Below are 19,059 nucleotides of genomic sequence, written 5' to 3' on the forward strand. Positions count from 1 at the left end.
AAAGGGTTGACGGAACCAGAATATCTGCAAAAAAATAAAAAAGGAAGAAAAATGGAGTAGGGTTGTACGGTTCAGAATGGGAGAAGGAGTGAGAGCATGCAGTTATTGGATGAATGAAGAGGAGAATTTATGCAGAGTATGTGGATACGAAATGGAGTTATGGGCACATGTATTAGAGAGATGTACAGGAGAGGAAGAGGGACAGTTGAGTGTCGATGAGTGTATAAGATGGATCTTGGATGGTAGTGGACAGGGAGTGATGTGGATGAAGAAATTGAATGAAGTAAGGGAAAGCAAGGGAGTAGGGCAGAGCGAAACGGGTGATCCTGAAAAGGGACAGTAAAAAACGAATATTGTTTTCAATATCGTGGAAAATGCATTTTTTTTATGGTAAGAGGAAACGGAAGCCCTGGAAGCTCGCTCATTTTAGGAATTAATATCACTACTGTTATTATTGTTTATCCTACGTAATGCGATAGACTAGAATATAAGTAGTAGTTAAGTTAGACTAAGGATGGAATTTTAAATATATGTACAGGGAGCGGAGGCCCTCAAACCCGTAAAAGGGAGAGATTAAATACATACATAGTACCACACGTTGAATTTTTGAAAGAAAAATATCAATTTTCTTCAAAATAATTGAATGTTTAACAAAAATATTAATTTTTAACTGAAACAGATTTATTTTTATCAGGCAGTTTCATTTTGAACCAAAAAGCGAAAAATCTCTACAGAGAGAGAGATGACTTTTTAAACAAACAAAAAAATGATTTTTAAACAAAATAGTTGACGCTCTATCACACTGTTGAATTTTTAAACTAAAAATACGAATTTTCAACAAAATAATTCAATTTTCAACAAAAAAAGTTCATTTTTAACCAATTAGTTTAATTTTCAACTCTTATTTGAGAATTTTCATCGAAAAGATTAATTTTCAACCGCAATAGATTAATTTTTAACCAGACAGTTTCACTTTTAACCATAAAAGGGAAAATTTCTACCGAAAGAGATACATTTTTGGGTTAAAAAAATTAAGTTTCAACAAAATAGTTTAATTTTCTACCAGACGTTGAATTTTCGAAAGAAAAAGGTCAATTTTCTTCAAAATAAGTGAATTTTTACCAAAAATATTAATTTCCAACCGAAACAGATTAATTTTTATTAGACAGTTTCAATTTGAAGGAAAAAACGGAAAATCTCTACAGAAATGATTTTTTAAACAAACCAAAAATGAATTTTCAACAAAAAAGTTTATTTTGAACAAATTAGTTACACATCACCTTAAATTTGTGAATTTTCATCGAAAAGATTAATTTTCAACCGAAACAAATAAATCATGTTTTAATTAAAAGTTCAATTATTTGGTTCAAAATCCTCTTTATGCAAAAAATCTTATTTGTTGAAAATTAATGGTATTTTGTTAAAAAGCATCTTTTTTTATAGAAAATTAAACTTCTTGGTTGAGAATTCATCTTTTTGGAAGAAAATTAATCTTTTTTACCACAAAGTTCAAAAATTTGGTTGCAAATTTGTATGTATTTTTTGAAAACTCACAAATTTGGCCGAAAATCGTATTTTTTTCGTAAAAAATTAATATTTTTGGTTGAATATTCAACTTTTTCGTTAAAAAATCAATTATTTTGTTGGAAATTGCTTTTTTTTTTGTAGAAATTTAATCTTCTTTGTCGGAAATAATTTAATTTTTCTGAAAACAGTCTTTTTTGTAAAAAATTAATCTTCTTGGTTGAAAATTAATTAATTTTGTTCAAAAGCATCTTTTTTGTAGAAAATTAGTCTTTTTGGTTGAAAATTCCACTTTTTCGTTAAAAATCCAATTATTTTATTGAAAATCGCTTTTTTTGCAGAAAAATATTCTTTTTTGTCGAAAAATTAATTCATTTTGTTAAAAATTATTTTTTTTTTGGTTACAAAATTCTATTATTTTGTTTAAAATCGTCCTTTTTATGAAAAATTATCTTTTTTAGCATAAAATTCAAGAATTTGGTTGCATATTTGTTTCTATTTTTTTACTCATTTATTTGTGTCGAAAATCGACAATTTTGGTTTAAAATTGAACCTTTTTCGTTAAAATTCCATTATTTAATGAAAATCGTTTTTTTTTTTGTAAAAAATTAATCATTGTGAAAAATCAATTTATTTTGTTAAAAATCATCTTTTCGTCGAAAATTAATCTTCTTAGTTAAGAATCCACCATTTTTTTATAGATTCATGTTGTTTAGAACAAAACTCAACTATTTGGTTGAAAATTTGTTTTTATGTATTGAAACTTCATCTATTTGGCCGAAAATCGTCTTTTTTGTACAAAATTAATCTTTTTGGTTAAAAATTCCACTTCTTCGTTAAAAAATAAATTATTTTGTTGAAAATGAATTTTTTTGTAGTAAAATAATCTATTTTGTCGGAAATTAATTAATTTGTGAATTTTCATCGAAAAGATTAATTTCCAGCCGAAAAAGATTAATTTTTAACCAGTTTCATTTTTAACCTAAAAGCGGAAAATATCTACAGAAAGAAATAACTTTTTAAACAAAACAAAAAAATGATTTTTAAACAAAATAATTAAAGTTCTACCACACTGTTGAATTTTCTATCTAAAAAAAAGAATGATCTACAAAACAATTAAATTTTCAACAAAAAAAATCATTTTTAATCAATTAGTTTAATTTTCAATTTCAATTTGTGAATTTTAGATTTTTTTTCATTATTAAATTGAAATCAACATTTATTTTTAAATAGTTTATAAACAGTTTTGTTTTAAATTGCAATATCAAATTAAATAACAATGATTTTCAATCTGTAAAAGTAGCCTTATATTACTTTATTTAATTGTTTTGTTCAAAATTTGTACTTTTTCATAGAAAATTAATCTTCTTAGTTGAAAATTTATGTTTTTTCTTGAAAATTCAACCATTTTTTTACAATTTTTTCCTCTTTTGGCTCTAAAATCTTTATTAGTTGAAAATTCCACTCATGTTGGAAAGAATTTATTTTTAATTCAATTGTTTTGATTTAAAATTAAAATATTTTTCAATTGATATTTTAACTACTACATTTTTTAATAAAAATTGATCTGTTTTCGTTGAGCTACTTAGTTAAAAATTTCTGTTTCTTCTCTAAAAAACAATTAAATTTTTAACAAAAAAGTTCATTTTTAACTAATTAGCTTAATTTTAAACCCAAATTTGTCCATTTTCATCGAAAATTTTCAACCGAAACAGATTAAGTTTTCACCAAATAGTTTCATTTTCAACCATAAAAGGGAAAATTTTTAGAGAAAAAAAGATAAATTTTTAAACTAAAAAAATCAAGTTTGAACAAAATAGTTCAATTTTCTATTACGCGTGGAATTTTCGAAAGAAATTGATAAATTTCCTTCAAAATAATTGAATTTTTAACAAAAATATTAATTCTCAACTGAAGCAGATTAATTTTTAACCAGACAGTTTCACTTTTAACCATAAAAGAGAAATTTTCTACCGAAAGAGATAAATCTTAAACTAAAAAAAGGAAGTTTCAACAAGATAGTATAATTTTCTACCACACGTTGAAATTTCGAAAGAAAACAGTAAATTTTTTCGAAATAATTGAATTTTTAACAAAAATATTAATTTTTAACTAAATCAAATGAATTTTTAACAAGACAGTTTCATTTTTAACCATAAAAGTAAAATTTCTACAGAGCGAGAGATGACTTCAAACAAAAAAATTTTTTTTAACTAATCAGTTGATGTTCTACCACACTGTTGAATTTTCAAACTAAAAAGACGAATTGTCTACAAAACAATTCAATTTTCAACAAAAAAGTCAACATTTCAATTAAAAAAGAATTTTTTTTTAAGTAAAAAAAAAACGAATGATCAATTAGTAAACTTTAATTTAAGGACATATATTTTCAATAACTACAATAAATTTTCTACCACACTGTTTAATTTTTAACTAGACTTTTTTATTTTCTACAAAACAGAGGAATTTGAAACCGGGAAATATGAATTTTCAACAAAAACGGTACTTTTTAACCAATCAGTTGAATTTTCAACCAGAAATTGTACATTTTTAACCGGGACGTTAAAATTTAACCGAAAAAGAACAATTTTTAAACAGTTTTATTTTTCACCATAGAAGGGAAATTTTCTACCGAAAGAGATGAATTTTAAACTAAAAAAATAAAGTTTCAACAAAATAGTTGAATTCTCTACCACGCGTTGAATTTTCGAAAGAAAAAAATTAATTTTTTTCAAAATAATTAAACTTTTAACAAAAATATTAATTTTCAACCGAAACAGATTCATTTTTAAAAATAACTATAAAATTTCTACAGAGAGAAGAATTTTTAAAAGAAAAAAAATGAATCTTCAACAAAACAGTTAAATTTTCAATAAAAAAAATTGGTTAATCACGAAAAAAATGCAATTCAATTGTAGAATCCTTAAGTCAAAAAGGCGAAATGAAATTGTAGAAACTTTAAACCAGAAGATGAATTTTTAACCCGAAAATTTGAATTTATAACAAAACAGTTGAATTTTCAACAAATCATTCCATTTTGTTCATTTATCGACTGTAAAGAAAAATTGTAAATAATCACTGACGTTTATTTGTAATTTTTGAAAAATGTTCTGAAACTATTTTTTTTTTTAATTTTCTGGCAAAGTGAGTCCAAGATAATATTGGCAAATAATGCAAATATCAACATAACCTAAAAGCTATTAACTCACCCAACAAGTTTCCGTATATTTTCACTCCCGCGCGTTTCCACTCTTACTTTTTGCTCCAGATAGGACTCCCCTATTTATTTACCTCTCCATATCATTACACAATCGAGCATCAATCTGCAAAACAGGTTTCTACGCGTCAGAATTGTTTTGTTCTATTGGTTGCACTGTCGGTCCGTGGCGACCGCGGTTTTCTGCCCTCCCTGAAATTAGAGAACCAAGATGGCGGATGTCCTTGAGGAATTTAGGGAGGGAATTTCATAATTAGCCGATGACCGGAACACGTGTGCTGAATAGCTTCTTGAAGCGACACGTGATAGATCGTAATTCTTGCAATTTTCGAGTTAGTAAACAATTCCGGAGGGACTTGTCAGTAAAGAAACTTCAGACTGTGCTGTGTCTTGACCATGACAACGATTTCTATATTGGTGCATAAGCAGTTATGTAGAAAAGAGAGGCAAAAAACAAGCGATAAGAGAGTGCAGTACGTGTTTTAATTTATGCAAGTCGGTCATATATCAAGAGCGGCTCCTCAATCCTCGTCTAGTTTTCAATTATGTAAGTACTTCTCTATTCACCTATTCATTGCAACTTTTTTCGATTTTAAAATTGAAATAAAAATTTAAAGTTGAGACAGAGGTAAATAAAGAATTTTGGGTTATTTTTAAAACGCATTGTAGATTTTGTCTTTTATTTTCGAACCTGAAAGGTCGCGCGAAATTGAAATAGAGAAACGAAGAAATTCAGGGGCCTTGGACACAATTTAGAGATAAAAAATAGAGTTAATTCGGAATTTTTTGTTGGCAATTTAATTTTTCTATTTTCGGCTCAAAGTTTGTCTTTTTTAGGTGGAAATTAATTTAAAATCGTCTTTTGTGGTAGAAAATTATTATTTTTTGTTTACTATTTATTTTAAAATTCGCTTTTTCTTTGACTGAAATTTAATTCTTTTTATTTAAATCGTAACTATTTAATTTTTGGTCGAATATTGAACTTCTTGGGTTCAAAATTCAACTATTATAATTATAATTCAACTATTAATTCACATATTCCTTTGAAAACTTATTCACTTGGACGAAAATCGTATTTTTTGGTAAAATTTTTTTTTTCTGAAAATTATTCAACTATTTTGTTTAAATTTAATTATTTGTTTAAAAATCGTATTTTTCTAGAAAATAAATCTTCTTTGTTGAAAATTACTTTTTTTAATCGCATTTTTAGTAGAAAATTAAACTATTTGGTTAAAAATTCAATTATTTTGTTCAAAGTTTTATTTTTTGTAGAAAATTAATCTTCTTCGTTGAAAATTAAATTTTTTTAATATCGGGTTTTTGGTACAAAATTTATATTCCTTGTCAAGAATTCATCTTTTTTCTTTAAATTTCAATTGTATTCCAGTTGAAAATTAATAATTCTAGTTAAAAATTTAACAGTTTGGTGAAAAATTAATTTTTTCAACTTGAAATTTAACTATGTAATCCTTTTTTGATTAAATATTGATCGGTTTTAGTTTAAAATTTAACATTTAGTTTAAAATTGAACTTTTTTAGTTGAAAATTCAACTATTTTGTTGATAATTGTCCTTTTTCTTATAAAAAATTATTCAGCTTTGTTGAAAATTAATTTATTTGGTTAAAAGTCGTCCTTTTGGTAGAAAATTAATTTTTCTGTTAACTATTTATTTAAAAATTCGCTTTTTCATTGACTGAAATATAATTACTTTTATTGAAATTTTAACTATTTCATTTTTGGTCGAATATTTAACTTCTTTAGTTCAAAATTCAATTATTTAAGTTCAAAATTCACCTATTCCTTTAAAAAACTCTTTCATTTAGACGAAAATCGTATTTTTTGGTAAAAATTTGTTTTTTTTTTGTTGAAAATTATTCAACTATTTCGTTAAAATTTAATTATTTGTTTAATAATAGTATTTTTCTAGAAAATTAATCTTCTTTTTTGAAAATTAGTTAAATTTTTGTTAATCGCGTTCTTGGTAGAAAATTAAACTTTTTGGTTAAAAATTCAATTATTTTGTTCAAAATCGTATTTTTTGCAGAAAATTAATCTTCTTCGTAGATAATTAATTTTTTTTTAATGGCATTTTTCGTATAAAATTAATCTTCTTTGTTAAGAATTAATCTTTTTTCTTTAAATTTCAATTGTATTCCAGTTAAAGATTCATAATTTATTAAAAAATGTATGAGTTTGGTGGAAAATTAATTTTTTCAATTTAAAATTTAACTATTTAGATGAAAATTGATCTTTTTTAGTGGAAAATTATTCAGCTTTGTTGGAAACTAATTAATTTTGTTAAAAAATCGTCTCTTGTGTTAGAAAATTATTTTGATTTTCGTTTACTATTTATTTAGAAATTCGCTTTTTCTTCGAATGAAATTTAATTCTTTTTATTTAGATCGTAACTATTTAATTTTTGGTCGAATATTGATCTTCATTAGTTCAAAATTTATCTATTTAAGTTCATAATTCACCTTTTCCTTTGAAAACTCATTCATTTGGTCGAAAAATGTATTTTTTGGTAAACAATTAATGTTTTTGGTTGATAATTATTTAACAATTTTGTTAAAATTTAATTATTTGTTTAATAATCGTATTTTTTCAGAAGATTAATCTTCTTCGTTGATATTTTTTTTTAAATCGCGTTTTTGGTAGAAAATTAATCTTTTTGGTTAATAATTTATCTTTTTTCTTTAAATTTCCATTGTTTTTAGTTTAAAATTTAATTATTTTGTTGAAAATTGATTTATTTCGTTCAAAATCGTATTTTTGGTAAAAAATTAATTTTCTGAATTAAGAATGTATCTTTTTGGTTGATAAATCGGCTACAATTCCAATTGAAAATTCATGTTTTTAATTCAAAATTCAAATATTTAGTTGAGAATTTGTTTGCATTTTTTGCCACTCATTTATTTGGTTGAAAATCATTTTTTCTAGTAAAAAGTTAATTTTTTCGTTTGAGAATTCCTTTTTTTTCGTTAAAAATTCAATTATTTTATTGAAAATCATCTTTGTTGTAAAAAATTAATCTTATTTGTTGAAAATTGTTTATATTAAAAAGCATCTTTTTCTATAAAATTAATCTTCTTGGTTGAAAATTCATCTTTTAGGATGAAAATTTATCTTTTTTGCCACAAAATTCAACAAATGGGTTGCAAATATCTTGGTATTTTTTTAAAACTCATAAAAAATGTCCGAAAATCGTATTTTTTCGTAAAAAATAAATGTTTTTGGTTGAATATTCAACATTTTCGTTAAAAATTCAATTATTTTGTTGAAAATCGCCTTTTTTTGTAGAAGTTTAATCTTGTTTGTCGAAAATAATTGAATTTTTTTTAAAATCGTCTTTTTTGCAAAACAATTAATCTTCTTTGTTGAAAATTAATTTAATTCGGCGAAAATCGTATTTTTTGGTAAAAAATCATTTTTTTGGTTGAAAATTAAACTTTTTCGTTAAAAATTCAATTATTTTGTTGAAAATAGTTTGTTTTTTTTGTAGAAAATTAATCATCTTTGTCGAAAATTAATTAGTTTTGTTAAAAATCGTCTTTTCTGGTAAAAAAATATTTTTTGTTTGTTAAAAAATTCAATTATTTTTTTAAAAATCGTCCTTTTTGTGAAAAACTCATCTTGTAGGTTGAAAATTTTTCTTTTTTAGTACAAAATTTAAGAATTTGTTTGTTTTTTATGAACTCTTTTATTGATGCGAAAGCCGACTATTTTAGTAAAAAATTAATCTTTTTTTTTAAATTGAAACTTTTTCTTTAAAATTCCATTATTTTGATGAAAATTGTTTCTTTTTTTTTGTAAAAAATTAATCTTTGTTGCAAATCAATTTATTTGGTTAAAAATCATCATTTTGTAGAAAATTAATCTTCTTTGTTGAAAAACAATTTATTTTGTTAAAAAGCATACTTTTGGTAGAAAATTAATCTTCTTGGTTGAGAATCCACATTTTTGTTATAAATTCATCTTTTTTAGAACAAAATTCAACTATTTTATTGAAACTTTGTTCTTATTTTTGGAAACTTCATTTATTTGGCAAAAAATCGTCTTTTGTTGGTACAAAATTAATCTGTGTTGGTTGAAAATTCCACTTTTTCGTTTAAAAAATCAATTATTTTGTCGAAAATCGCCTTTTTTTGTAGAAATCTAATCTTCTTTGTCGAAAATAATTCAATTTTTTTGAAAATCGCTTTTTCTGGTAAAAAATAAATCTTTTTTGTCTAAAAAATTCGATTTTATCTTTCAAAATTCAATTACTTTGTTCAAAATCGTATTTTTTATTAAAAAAAAAAATTAATCTCCTTTACTGAAAATTAATCTTCTTGGTTGAGAATTCATTTTTTTTAAAATACAAAATTGAAATATTTGATTAAAAATTTGTTTACATTTTTTGAAAACTAAGTTATTGGACCGTAAAAACGCATTTTTTGGTAAAAAAAATCATCGTAGAAACAAAGGTTGTTTTACTCATTTTCAAATTGAAATCAGAATTTAATTTTAAATAGTTTATAAACAGTTTTGTTTGATATTGCAATATAAAATTGAATGACCATAATTTCTAATTTGTAAAAGTAGCCTTATATTACTGCATTTAATTGTTTTGTTGAAAATTTGTTCTTTTTCATAGAAAATTAATTTTCTTGGTTCAAAATTTATCTTTTTTCTTGAAAATTCAAAAATTTGTTTGCAATTAATTTTCTCACTTGACTGTTAAATCTTTCTTAATTGAAAATTCCACTCATGTTAAAAAGGTTTTTTTTTTAAATTCATTTGTTTTGATAGAAAATTAAAATCAGTTTTTGTTGAATTTTCAACTACTACAGTTTTTTATAAAAATTGATCTGTTTTCGTTGAGCTATTTAGTTGAAAAATGATCTTTTTCTTTGACGGAAAGTTAATTCTTTTATTAGTGTGAAAAATTTATCAGTGTGGTGAAAAATATATTTTTTGTTCAACTGAAAATTTAACTATTCCATTTTTGGGATAATTATTATTTAATTTTGTAATTATTTTATTTTATTTCATCTTCTTTAGCCCGAAATTCAACTTACTTTTTAGTTGAAAATCGATCTTTCTGTGTTGAAAATTCACCTATTTCGTTTTGTAGAAATTAAATTTTTTTCTTAAAAATTTTGATTTTGGTAGAAAAAATTATGTTTAGTTTTAGTTTAAAAATCAACTATTTCGATGAAAATTCATTTATTTGGTCGAAAATCATATTTTTTGGCAAAAAAATTAATGTTTTTGTTTGAAAATTCAACCGCTTTGTTAAAAATGCTATTATTTTGTTGAAAATCTTTCTTTTTATATATAAAAAATTAATCTTCTTAGATAAAAGTACATCTTTTGGGTTGAAAATTCGACTATTCCAGTTAAAAATTTGTATGGAAAATTTAACTATTCCAATTTTGGATGAATATTGATCTTCAGCTCAATATACAAGAAAAAATAATTATTTTTTACTTAAAAATGCACCTATTTCTTTGAAAACTTATTTATTTAATCAAAAATCGTATTTTTTGTTAAAAAATTAATCTTTTTAGTTGAAAATTATGCAACTATTTCGTTAAAAATTCAGTTTTTTTTAATCGTATATTTGTTGAAAATTAATTAATTTAGTTAAAAATCTCGTTTTTGGTAGAAAATTAATCTTTTTGGTTGAAAATTCAACCATTTTGTTTGAATTCTTTTTTAAATTTACTTATTTGGTTGAAAATAATCTATTTTGGTGAATAGAGAATTCTTGTTGTTGAAAATTGAATTTTTTTTAATCGTCTTTTTTTATAAAGAAAATTAATCTTCATTGTTGAAAGTTAATTTATTTGGTTAAAAATCATCTTTTTGGTTTAAAATTTATCTGAAAATTCGACTTTTTGTAGAAATTAATCTTCTTGATTAAAAATTAATCTTTTTGTTTCAAAATTCAACTATTAAAGTTAAAGATTCGTCGTTTTTATTTGAAAATTTATGTTTCTTTTGTTTAACAATTAATTATTCCAATTAAAGATTTATAATTTTCTATGGAAATTTATCACTGTAAGTTGAATTAGTTTTCTAAAAATTCGCTTTTTTGTTGTTGAAAATTATTACTTTTCTAAATAAAAGTATATTATTATATTTTTTAGTTGAAGGTTTATGTTTTTCGTTGAAAGTAAATGTTTTTTATTTAAAAATCGCCTATTCCAGTCAAAGATTCATCATTTTAGTTGAAAATTCCTCAGTTTGATTGCAAATTTTTCTCTTTATTTAAAAATTCATTTATTTTGTTGATAATTTTTTTTCTTGGTAAAAAATAAATCTTCTTATTTAAAAATTAACCTTTTGGTTAAAAATTCAAGTATTAAAGTTAAAAATTCCTTTGTTTGGGAAGATTCATCAGTTTCATTGAGCATTTAGTTTCTTAATTGAAAATTGAACTATTCTATTTAAAAAAAATTATTTATAGTTCAAAAATCAACTTTTTTGTTGTAATATTATGTATTTTATTGAAAAAACGTCTTTTTTGGTAGAAAATTAATTTTTTTATTTAACAATTAGTCTCCTTGTTTTAAAAATTATCTTTTTATTTGAAAATTCAAGTAGTTCAGTTCAAAATGTATAATTTTAGTTAAAAATTTATATTTTTTGGTTGAAATAAAAGTATTTGGTAGAAAATTATACTGTTTATTAAAAAGTAATCTTTTTGGTTTGATATTCAACTATTCCAGTTGATGAATCATTATTTCATTTGAAATTTTTTTTTCGAATAAAAATAATTTTTTAAACTGTAAATTAAACTATTTTATTATACATTCAACTGATTGTTTATAAATTATGTTTTTTTTTTAAATTCATATTCGCTGATTGAAAATTCAACTGTTTTTTTTTGTTTCTTAGAAAATTTTGTTATTTGGACTTGAAACTGCACCATTTTTGGTTTAAAAATCATCTTTTTTAGTTTAAAAACTCAACTATTTATTTTAAAAATTGTAATAATAAAAAAAAATGTAAACTAAAATTTAATAAAATAAAATTTGGACTAGCATAACAACCATTTTCCGAAATATTTAGCTGAAAATTGATGTGATTTGTTGAAAATTTTTATTTTTTAGACGAAAATTCGTCTTTCTTCTTAGAAAATTCAATTATTTGATTGAAAATTCACGTATTTTGCAAAAAATTCATTGTGTTGGTTAAATCCGACAATTTTTTCTTTTTAGTTGAAATATTTATTCGTTGAGGTATCAACTATTGAATTTTTTGTTAGAAATTCACCCTTCGAGGCTGAAAATTCAACTTGTTGCTTAAAAATTGATCTACACTCTCAAAAGTTAATTTTTTTGTTGAAAATTCGTGTTTTTTTTTGGTTCAAAATTAATTATTTAACTGAAAATTTCACTATTTTGTTTAAAATTGAAGTATTTATTCGAAAATTCAACATTTAGTAGCCAATTTTTTTCTTTATTCACTAAAAAATCCTTGTTGGTAAAAAATTAATCTCTTTTTGATATAAATATAATCTTTTTTTAGTAAAATTGCAATTGTTTAATTAAAAATTAATCCGTTTGATTGAGAATTCAACTATTTTGTTAAAAATTCTTCTTTTTTGTTATTAAACCATTTAATATTTCGATGCGTCTCTAGTTTTGATTCAACATTGAAAGATTTGAAAACATCGTGTGTATATTTGAGGATATGTAATTCAGGCTGCAGTCCAAAAATAGATTTTTATGAATATCTTCGGGTGACTTTTGGGGATCGTTAGAATTGCAAGAAAATAAATAAGTTAGTGTTAGTTGTAAAATATTTTTCCACTCGGTAGAGTATGTGAGAAAATGATTCATTCATTAACGTTTAGGACGGTAAACGGTAATTTGCTGATGTCATTATTCCATCAAACATTTGTTAAAGAGGTCAAAGACGTAGATTCTAAGTCTTGGCCTCTATTCAAGCGAAATTGTCATTTCTAGAACATTCATTCCGATTCAATTTTCCAGAATTTTTTCCTTTTTCTGGTCGAAACTTAATTGTTTTTAATTGAAAAGTCTAGATCTATATTTTTACGGTTGGAAATTCAATTTTTTGTTGAAAATGCTTCCCTGAAAATGGAAAATTCGTCCTTGTGGATTCAAAATTCATCTTATTGTAAAAAAATTAATCTTTTTAGTTGAAAATTCCACTTTTTTGTTAAAAATTCAATTATTTTGTTCAAAATCGCTTTTTTCTTTTAGAAAAATAATCTTTTTTGTTAAAAATTAATTAATTTGGTTAAAAATCACCTTTTCTGGTAAAAAATTAATATTTTTGGTAAAAAAATTATACTTTTTGGTTGAACATTCAAATTTTTCGTTAAAAAATCAATTATTTTGTTGAAAATCAACTTTTTTGTAGAAAAATAATCTTCTTGGTCAAAAAATAATTTATTTTGCTAAAATTCGTCATTTTGGTTAGAAAATTCGACTATTCCAGTAAAATATTCATCATTTTTACATCAAAAGTCAACTATTTGCTGAACATTGTTTTCTTCGAAAACTCATTTGTATGTTCAAAAATCATATTTTTGGGTAAAAAACTAATTTTTTTTATTGAAAGTTAAACTTTTTCGCTAAAAATTATATTATTTTGTTGAAAATCGTTTTTTTTTTGTAGAAGAATAATCTTTTTTGTCGAAAATTAATTAATTTGTTTGATAATCGTCTTTTCTGGTAAAAAATTAATCTTTTTGGTTAAAAAATTCCACGTTGTCTTTAAAAATTCAATTATTTTGTTCAAAATCGTCTTTTTTAAAAATTAATCTCCTTTTTTGAAAATTAATCTTCTTAATTTGAGAATCCATTTTTTTTAGTACAAAATTTAAATATTTCTTTGAAAATTTGTTTGTAATTTTTTAAAACTAATTTATTTGGCCGAAAATCGTATTTTTTGGTAAAAAAATTCATCTTATGTTGAAAATTCAAATTTCACGTAAAAAAATCAATTATTTTGTTGAAAATCAATTTTTCTTAGAAAATCAATCTTCTTTGTCGAAAATTAATTTCTTTGGTTGAAAATTGTCTTTTCTGGTAAAAAATTATTATTTGTTTGTTTGTAAAAAATTCAATTATTTTGTCTAAAATCGTTCTTTTTGTGAAAAATTAATCTTCTTGGTTGTAAATTCATCTTTTTTAGCACAAAATAAAGAATTTGGTTTCAAATTTGTTTTTATTTTTTAAAAACTTATTTATTTGGTCGCAAATCGACTTTTGGTACAAAGTTAATCTTTTTTTTTTAAATTCTACTTTTTCGTTCAAAAAATCAATTATTTTGTTGAAAATCGCTTTTTTTGTAGAAGTTTAATCTTCTTTGTCGAAAATAATTTAATTTTTTTGAAAATCGCTTTTTCTGCTACAAAATTAATCTTATTTGTCTAAAAAATTCAATTTTATCTGTCAAAATTCAATTGCTTTGTTCAAAATCGTCTTTTTTATTAAAAAAAAATAATCTCCTTTATTGAAATTTAATCTTCTTGATTGAGAATTCATCTTTTTTCTTGAAAATTCAACAATTTCTTTGCAATTTTTTTCCTCTCTTGACTGTAAAATCTTTCTTATTTTAAAATTCCACTCATGTTGAAAAGTATATTTTTTTAATTCAACTGTTTTGATTAAAAATTAAAATAATTTTTAGTTGAAATATCAACTATTATATTTTTTTAAAAATTAATCTCTTTTAGTTGAGCTATTTAGTTAAAAAATTCCCTTTTTCTTTGAATGAAAATTAATCCTTTCTACTGTAAAATTTGCTATTCCAGTTGAAACTAATTATATTTTGTTGAATAATTATTTTCAACTATTAATCTTATTTGGTTAGAAATTCTATTTCAACTATTTTCTTAAAAATGCATATTTTTTGACAAAAATTCAACTGTTTTGTTATAAATTCACCATTATAAACAGAAAATTCGTCTTTCAAATTTAAAAGTCATCTTTTTGTATTAGAGTTGTAAATAAAAAATTTATATTTTGGGACTAAAAATTCATCTCTTTTGGTAAAAAAAAGTTTACTACTTGGGTGAGAATTTCATTTTTTTTAAATTCCATTATTTTCAAAAAAAGTCATCATTTTTTGTGAAAAATTCAACGGTGTTGTTGAAGATTTATTATTTTTTAACAGGAAATTCGTTCTTTTAAATAAAAATTCATCTTTTGAAAGAAAAGTAATCTTTTTTTAATTGAATTAAATTATTTTTAATCCAAAAATCTACTATTATATTTTCTGTTTTATAATTCATCGCTTTCGATAAAAAGATACATTTTTTTAAATTGATTATTGTAAATAGAAAATTGGTCCTTCTAAATAAAAAATCCATCCTGTGGTAAAAATACAATTTTTTCGTTGAAAGTAAACTATTTTTAATTGAAAAGTTTACTAATATATTTATAATTCAGAATTTATTATTTTTTTTATTACAAAAATTTTAATATTTCGGGAATTTTTTTTTAATTCCATTATTTTAGAAAAAAATGTCATATTCTTTGGTCGAAAATTCAATTGCTTTGTTAAAAATTCATAATTAAAAACAGGAAATTCGTTCTTTTAAATAAAAATTCATCTTTTGGTAGAAAACTCATCTTTTTTTAATTAAAGGTAATTATTGTTGATCGAAAAATCTACTATTAAATTTTTGGATTCAGAATTCATCACTTTCGGTAAAAAAAACTTTTGTTTAAATTCATTATGATGAATAGAAAATTGGTAATTCTTGATTGAAAATTCATCCTGTAGTAAAAACTAATCTATTTGTTTATATAATCCATTATATTCAAAAGTCATAATTTTTTATGAAAAATTTAACTGTGTTGTTGAAGTTACATTATTATAAACAGGAATTTTTTAAATAAAAATTCATCTTTTGGTAGAAAAGTTATACTTTTTTAGTTAAAGTTAATTATTTTTAATTAAAAATCTGTTGTTTGTGAAATTGTTGTATTGCAAATTCGTCCTTTTAAATAGAAAATTCGTCCCTCTGTATTAAAAATTCACCCTGTGGTAACAATGATTATTTAAAAAAAATGAAAGTTAATTATTAGAAAATGAAAAACTATTATATTTTGTCTTCAGAATTTATCTCGTTCGTTAGAAATTGTACTATTTAGTTGAAAAGATAATTTTTTGTTTTCAAACTTCAACTATTTTCTCAAAAACTCATTTTTTTTGGTCAAGAATTAAACTGTTTTGTTGAAAATTCATCATTATAAACAGAAAATTCGTTCTTTTAAAATAAAATTCATCAGTTGGAAAAAGTCATCTTTTTTTAATTAAAGTTAATTAGTTTTAAACGAAAAATCTACTATTATATTTTTGGTTTAGATTTCATCGCTTTCGGTCATAAATTATACTGTTTTTAAAAATAAAAATCCGTAATTGTAAATAGAATTTGAAAATTCTATGTACGGATATTTAGCTTAATATTAAAGAATTTAAGAATTGAAGATTTAACATTTTTTTTTTTTATTTTGCTACCACTCGGACAAAAAGGTTTTGGAAAAATTCCAAATTATTTAGATTTTATTTCAAAAGGTTAATTTTAAGTTTTGAAGATTTTAAAATATGTCGAAAAAGAATCTGAAAGATTTTAAAACAATTATTTCGGTTTATTTTTTTTAATTGTGGAAGTAAAATTATCTGAAGATTCATGGTTAAATTTCAAATGATTTCTTTATTTTGAAAAAGAGATTCTAAAAGAAAATTAAATCAGAATTACAAAATTACAACAAAAATTGCATTATGATTAATAAATATTTTAAAGTATTCAAACAATTAAAATTTAATTTGAAACTTGTATAAAACTTCATTTTTTAAAAATGTAGATTGTTGAAGATTTTGAAAAAGGAAGCTGAATTAATATCACGAAAGGCTTAAAGAGTAAACAAATTTTGTTTAGATTCCCAGAAAAATGTTAAATGATTATTTATTTAAAAAAAATTAACTTTAGCATAATGTTACAAAAGATTTCAAAGTATTTACAAAAAATTTTCGAACAAAAATCTGGAAGTCTTTAAGACAAATTTTTTTGTCTTTAAAAAATTATAATAAAAATTTTAAAAGACATTTAGAACGTTTAGATATCTTAGAAAGATAAAAAATAATGGTTAATTTGAAAATTATAAAAATGTTGAGAAAAATGTAGAATTTTTCAAATTTTGTAGAAAAGAAGCTTTTTATGAATTTGGAAGGTTTTTTAGAGAATCAAACAATATTCTCTAGATTGTTAGGAAAATTTCAAGTTATTTTCTGTAAGAATTTAGGACATTTTTTTATTTTGAAGAATTAAAAAAAATTGTAGTTTGAAAACTTTTTAAGTTTAAAAAAATTAGAAATTGTAAACAAATTTAATTAGTTTTGATGAATTCATTAAAAAATTTGCTTTTCGTCATATTTATTGTCAGAAAACTTATAAAATCGAGGAAAATATTTCATTGTTAATTATAACTATTTTGGGAAAAGACCTCGAATTGAATTTTTCAAATAAACATTTTACAATTTTCATTGTAAATAATATATATATATAACAATATAATATAATATATAATAATAATAAATAGTAATAATAATAATAAATAAGGAAACAAATTGCGTTCATTAAAACACATAATATGTTTATTAAAACATTTGAAAATCCTATATGAATTTAAATTAATAAATCAAAAATATAATATATATATATATACTTTTGACGCAGAACTTTTCTCTTTTGGTAAAACATTTTAATGTTTGGATAAGAATTGAATTATTTTGTTTAAAATTCCACTATTTTCTAAAAAATGCATTTTTTATTAGCTCAAAAATTCAATTATTTTCTTGAAACTTAAAATATTTCCTTAAAAAACTCGTCTTTTTATTCAAAAACTGAACTTTTTTATTGGAAATTCGTCCTTCTTGATGGAAAATTTATCCTGCGATAAAAATTAATCTTTTTTTGGCTGAAAGTTAATTATTTTCAATGAAAAAGTCTATTATTATATTTTTGATCCATAATTCAACAATTTTGTAAAAAAGTTATCTTCTTTAGTCAAAATTTCAACTTTTTTGTTGAAAATTCGTCTTTGTAAATAGAAAATTCTTCCTTCTGGATTAAAAATTCATCTTTTGGTAGACAATGAATCTTTTTTTGTTAAAAGGCTCATTTTTAATGAAAAAGTTTACTATTATATTTTGGGTCAAAAATTTATATATTTTTGTTTAAAATATAATAATTTTGTAGAAGATTCTAATATTTTCTTAAAAAATCATACGTTTTGGTAAAAAATTTAACAGATTTTTTTTGTTGAAAATTCGTAATTATAAATAGAAAATTCGTCCTTCGGTAAATATTCATCTTTTTTTTTTGTTAAAAGTTAATTATTTTGAAAGGAAAACCTTACTATTATATTTTTATTTAAGAAATTATCTCTATCTGTTGAAAATTTAATTTTTTCTTCAAAATTCCATTATTTTCTTAAAAAGTCATATGGTTGGGTCGAAAACTTAACTGTTTAGTTAAAAATTCGTAATTTTAAATAGAAAATTCGTGCTTTTGGATTCAAAATTCATGTTCTGATAGTATATTCATATTTTTTGCTCTAATATGAATTATTTTTAATTTAAAATTCAACAATTATATTTTTGGTGCAGAATTCATAGCTTTGAATAAAAAAAAATCTTCCTTTGACTTGAAAATTCATCTTTCGGTAGAAAATTCATCTTTTTCGGTTAAAAGGTAATTATTTTTAATTAAAAAATCTACTATTATATTTTTCGTTTAGAATTTCGATCTTTTAGTTATAAATTTTACTATTTTGTTAAAAAGTTGCCTTTTTTGGTCGAAAATTCAAATGTTTCGTTGCAAATTTATCATTGTAAGTACAAAATTTATCCTTTTGGTTTGAAAATTAAAATAATAAATATATAAATATACAAAATTAATTACATTTATGTAAAATAAATAATATATAATATAATAAACAATAAAATAATTTTTTTACCCAAAAAATGTAAAATTTCTAAACTACAAGATTAATTCTCAATCCAAAAGGACAAATTTTCTATTTGAAATGTGGAGTTTTCGACAAAAAAATTAAATTTGCGACCATAAATAAATTTTCAACGGAATAATTGCATTTTCAACCAAATAGTTGAATTTTAAACTAAAAATGTTGAATTTTGAAAGAAAAAGATGAATTTTCAACCAAAAATATCTATTTTCTACTAAAAAAAAAATTTCCAATAAAATATAGAAATTTTTAACGAAACATTTGAATTTTGAAGCAAACAAAAGATACGTTTTTAACCAAAAAAGAAGAATTTCAAC

The 19,059-nt window shown here is 22.1% G+C and overlaps 2 protein-coding genes across 4 annotated transcripts in view; one reads left to right on the forward strand and one right to left on the reverse strand.

Annotated features, from left to right (window-relative positions):
* Positions 1-5,096, reverse strand: part of LOC117181519 (enoyl-CoA delta isomerase 2, mitochondrial) — a 33,949-nt gene extending 28,853 nt beyond the window's left edge. Inside the window, exon 1 of one of the 2 annotated variants that reach the window (XM_033374286.1) lies at positions 4,734-5,096. The gene's annotated coding sequence lies outside the window, so the exon portion shown is untranslated. The remainder of the gene's footprint in view (positions 1-4,733) is intronic. The other variant, XM_033374285.1, reaches the window with a different exon arrangement.
* Positions 1-19,059, forward strand: part of LOC117181518 — a 65,104-nt gene that overhangs the window by 29,054 nt on the left and 16,991 nt on the right. The window contains exon 1 of one of the 2 annotated variants that reach the window (XM_033374283.1): positions 4,980-5,288. The exons of the other annotated variant lie outside the window; for it this stretch is intronic. Within the exon in view, the coding sequence (XP_033230174.1) occupies positions 5,287-5,288 (2 nt within the window). The 5' untranslated portion in view covers positions 4,980-5,286. Of the gene's footprint in view, positions 1-4,979; positions 5,289-19,059 lie in introns of those variants that run through there. 2 annotated transcript variants of the gene reach the window in all.

This window comes from Belonocnema kinseyi, chromosome 10, assembly GCF_010883055.1.
Source record: "Belonocnema kinseyi isolate 2016_QV_RU_SX_M_011 chromosome 10, B_treatae_v1, whole genome shotgun sequence".
Classification (NCBI taxonomy): Eukaryota; Metazoa; Arthropoda; class Insecta; order Hymenoptera; family Cynipidae; genus Belonocnema; species Belonocnema kinseyi.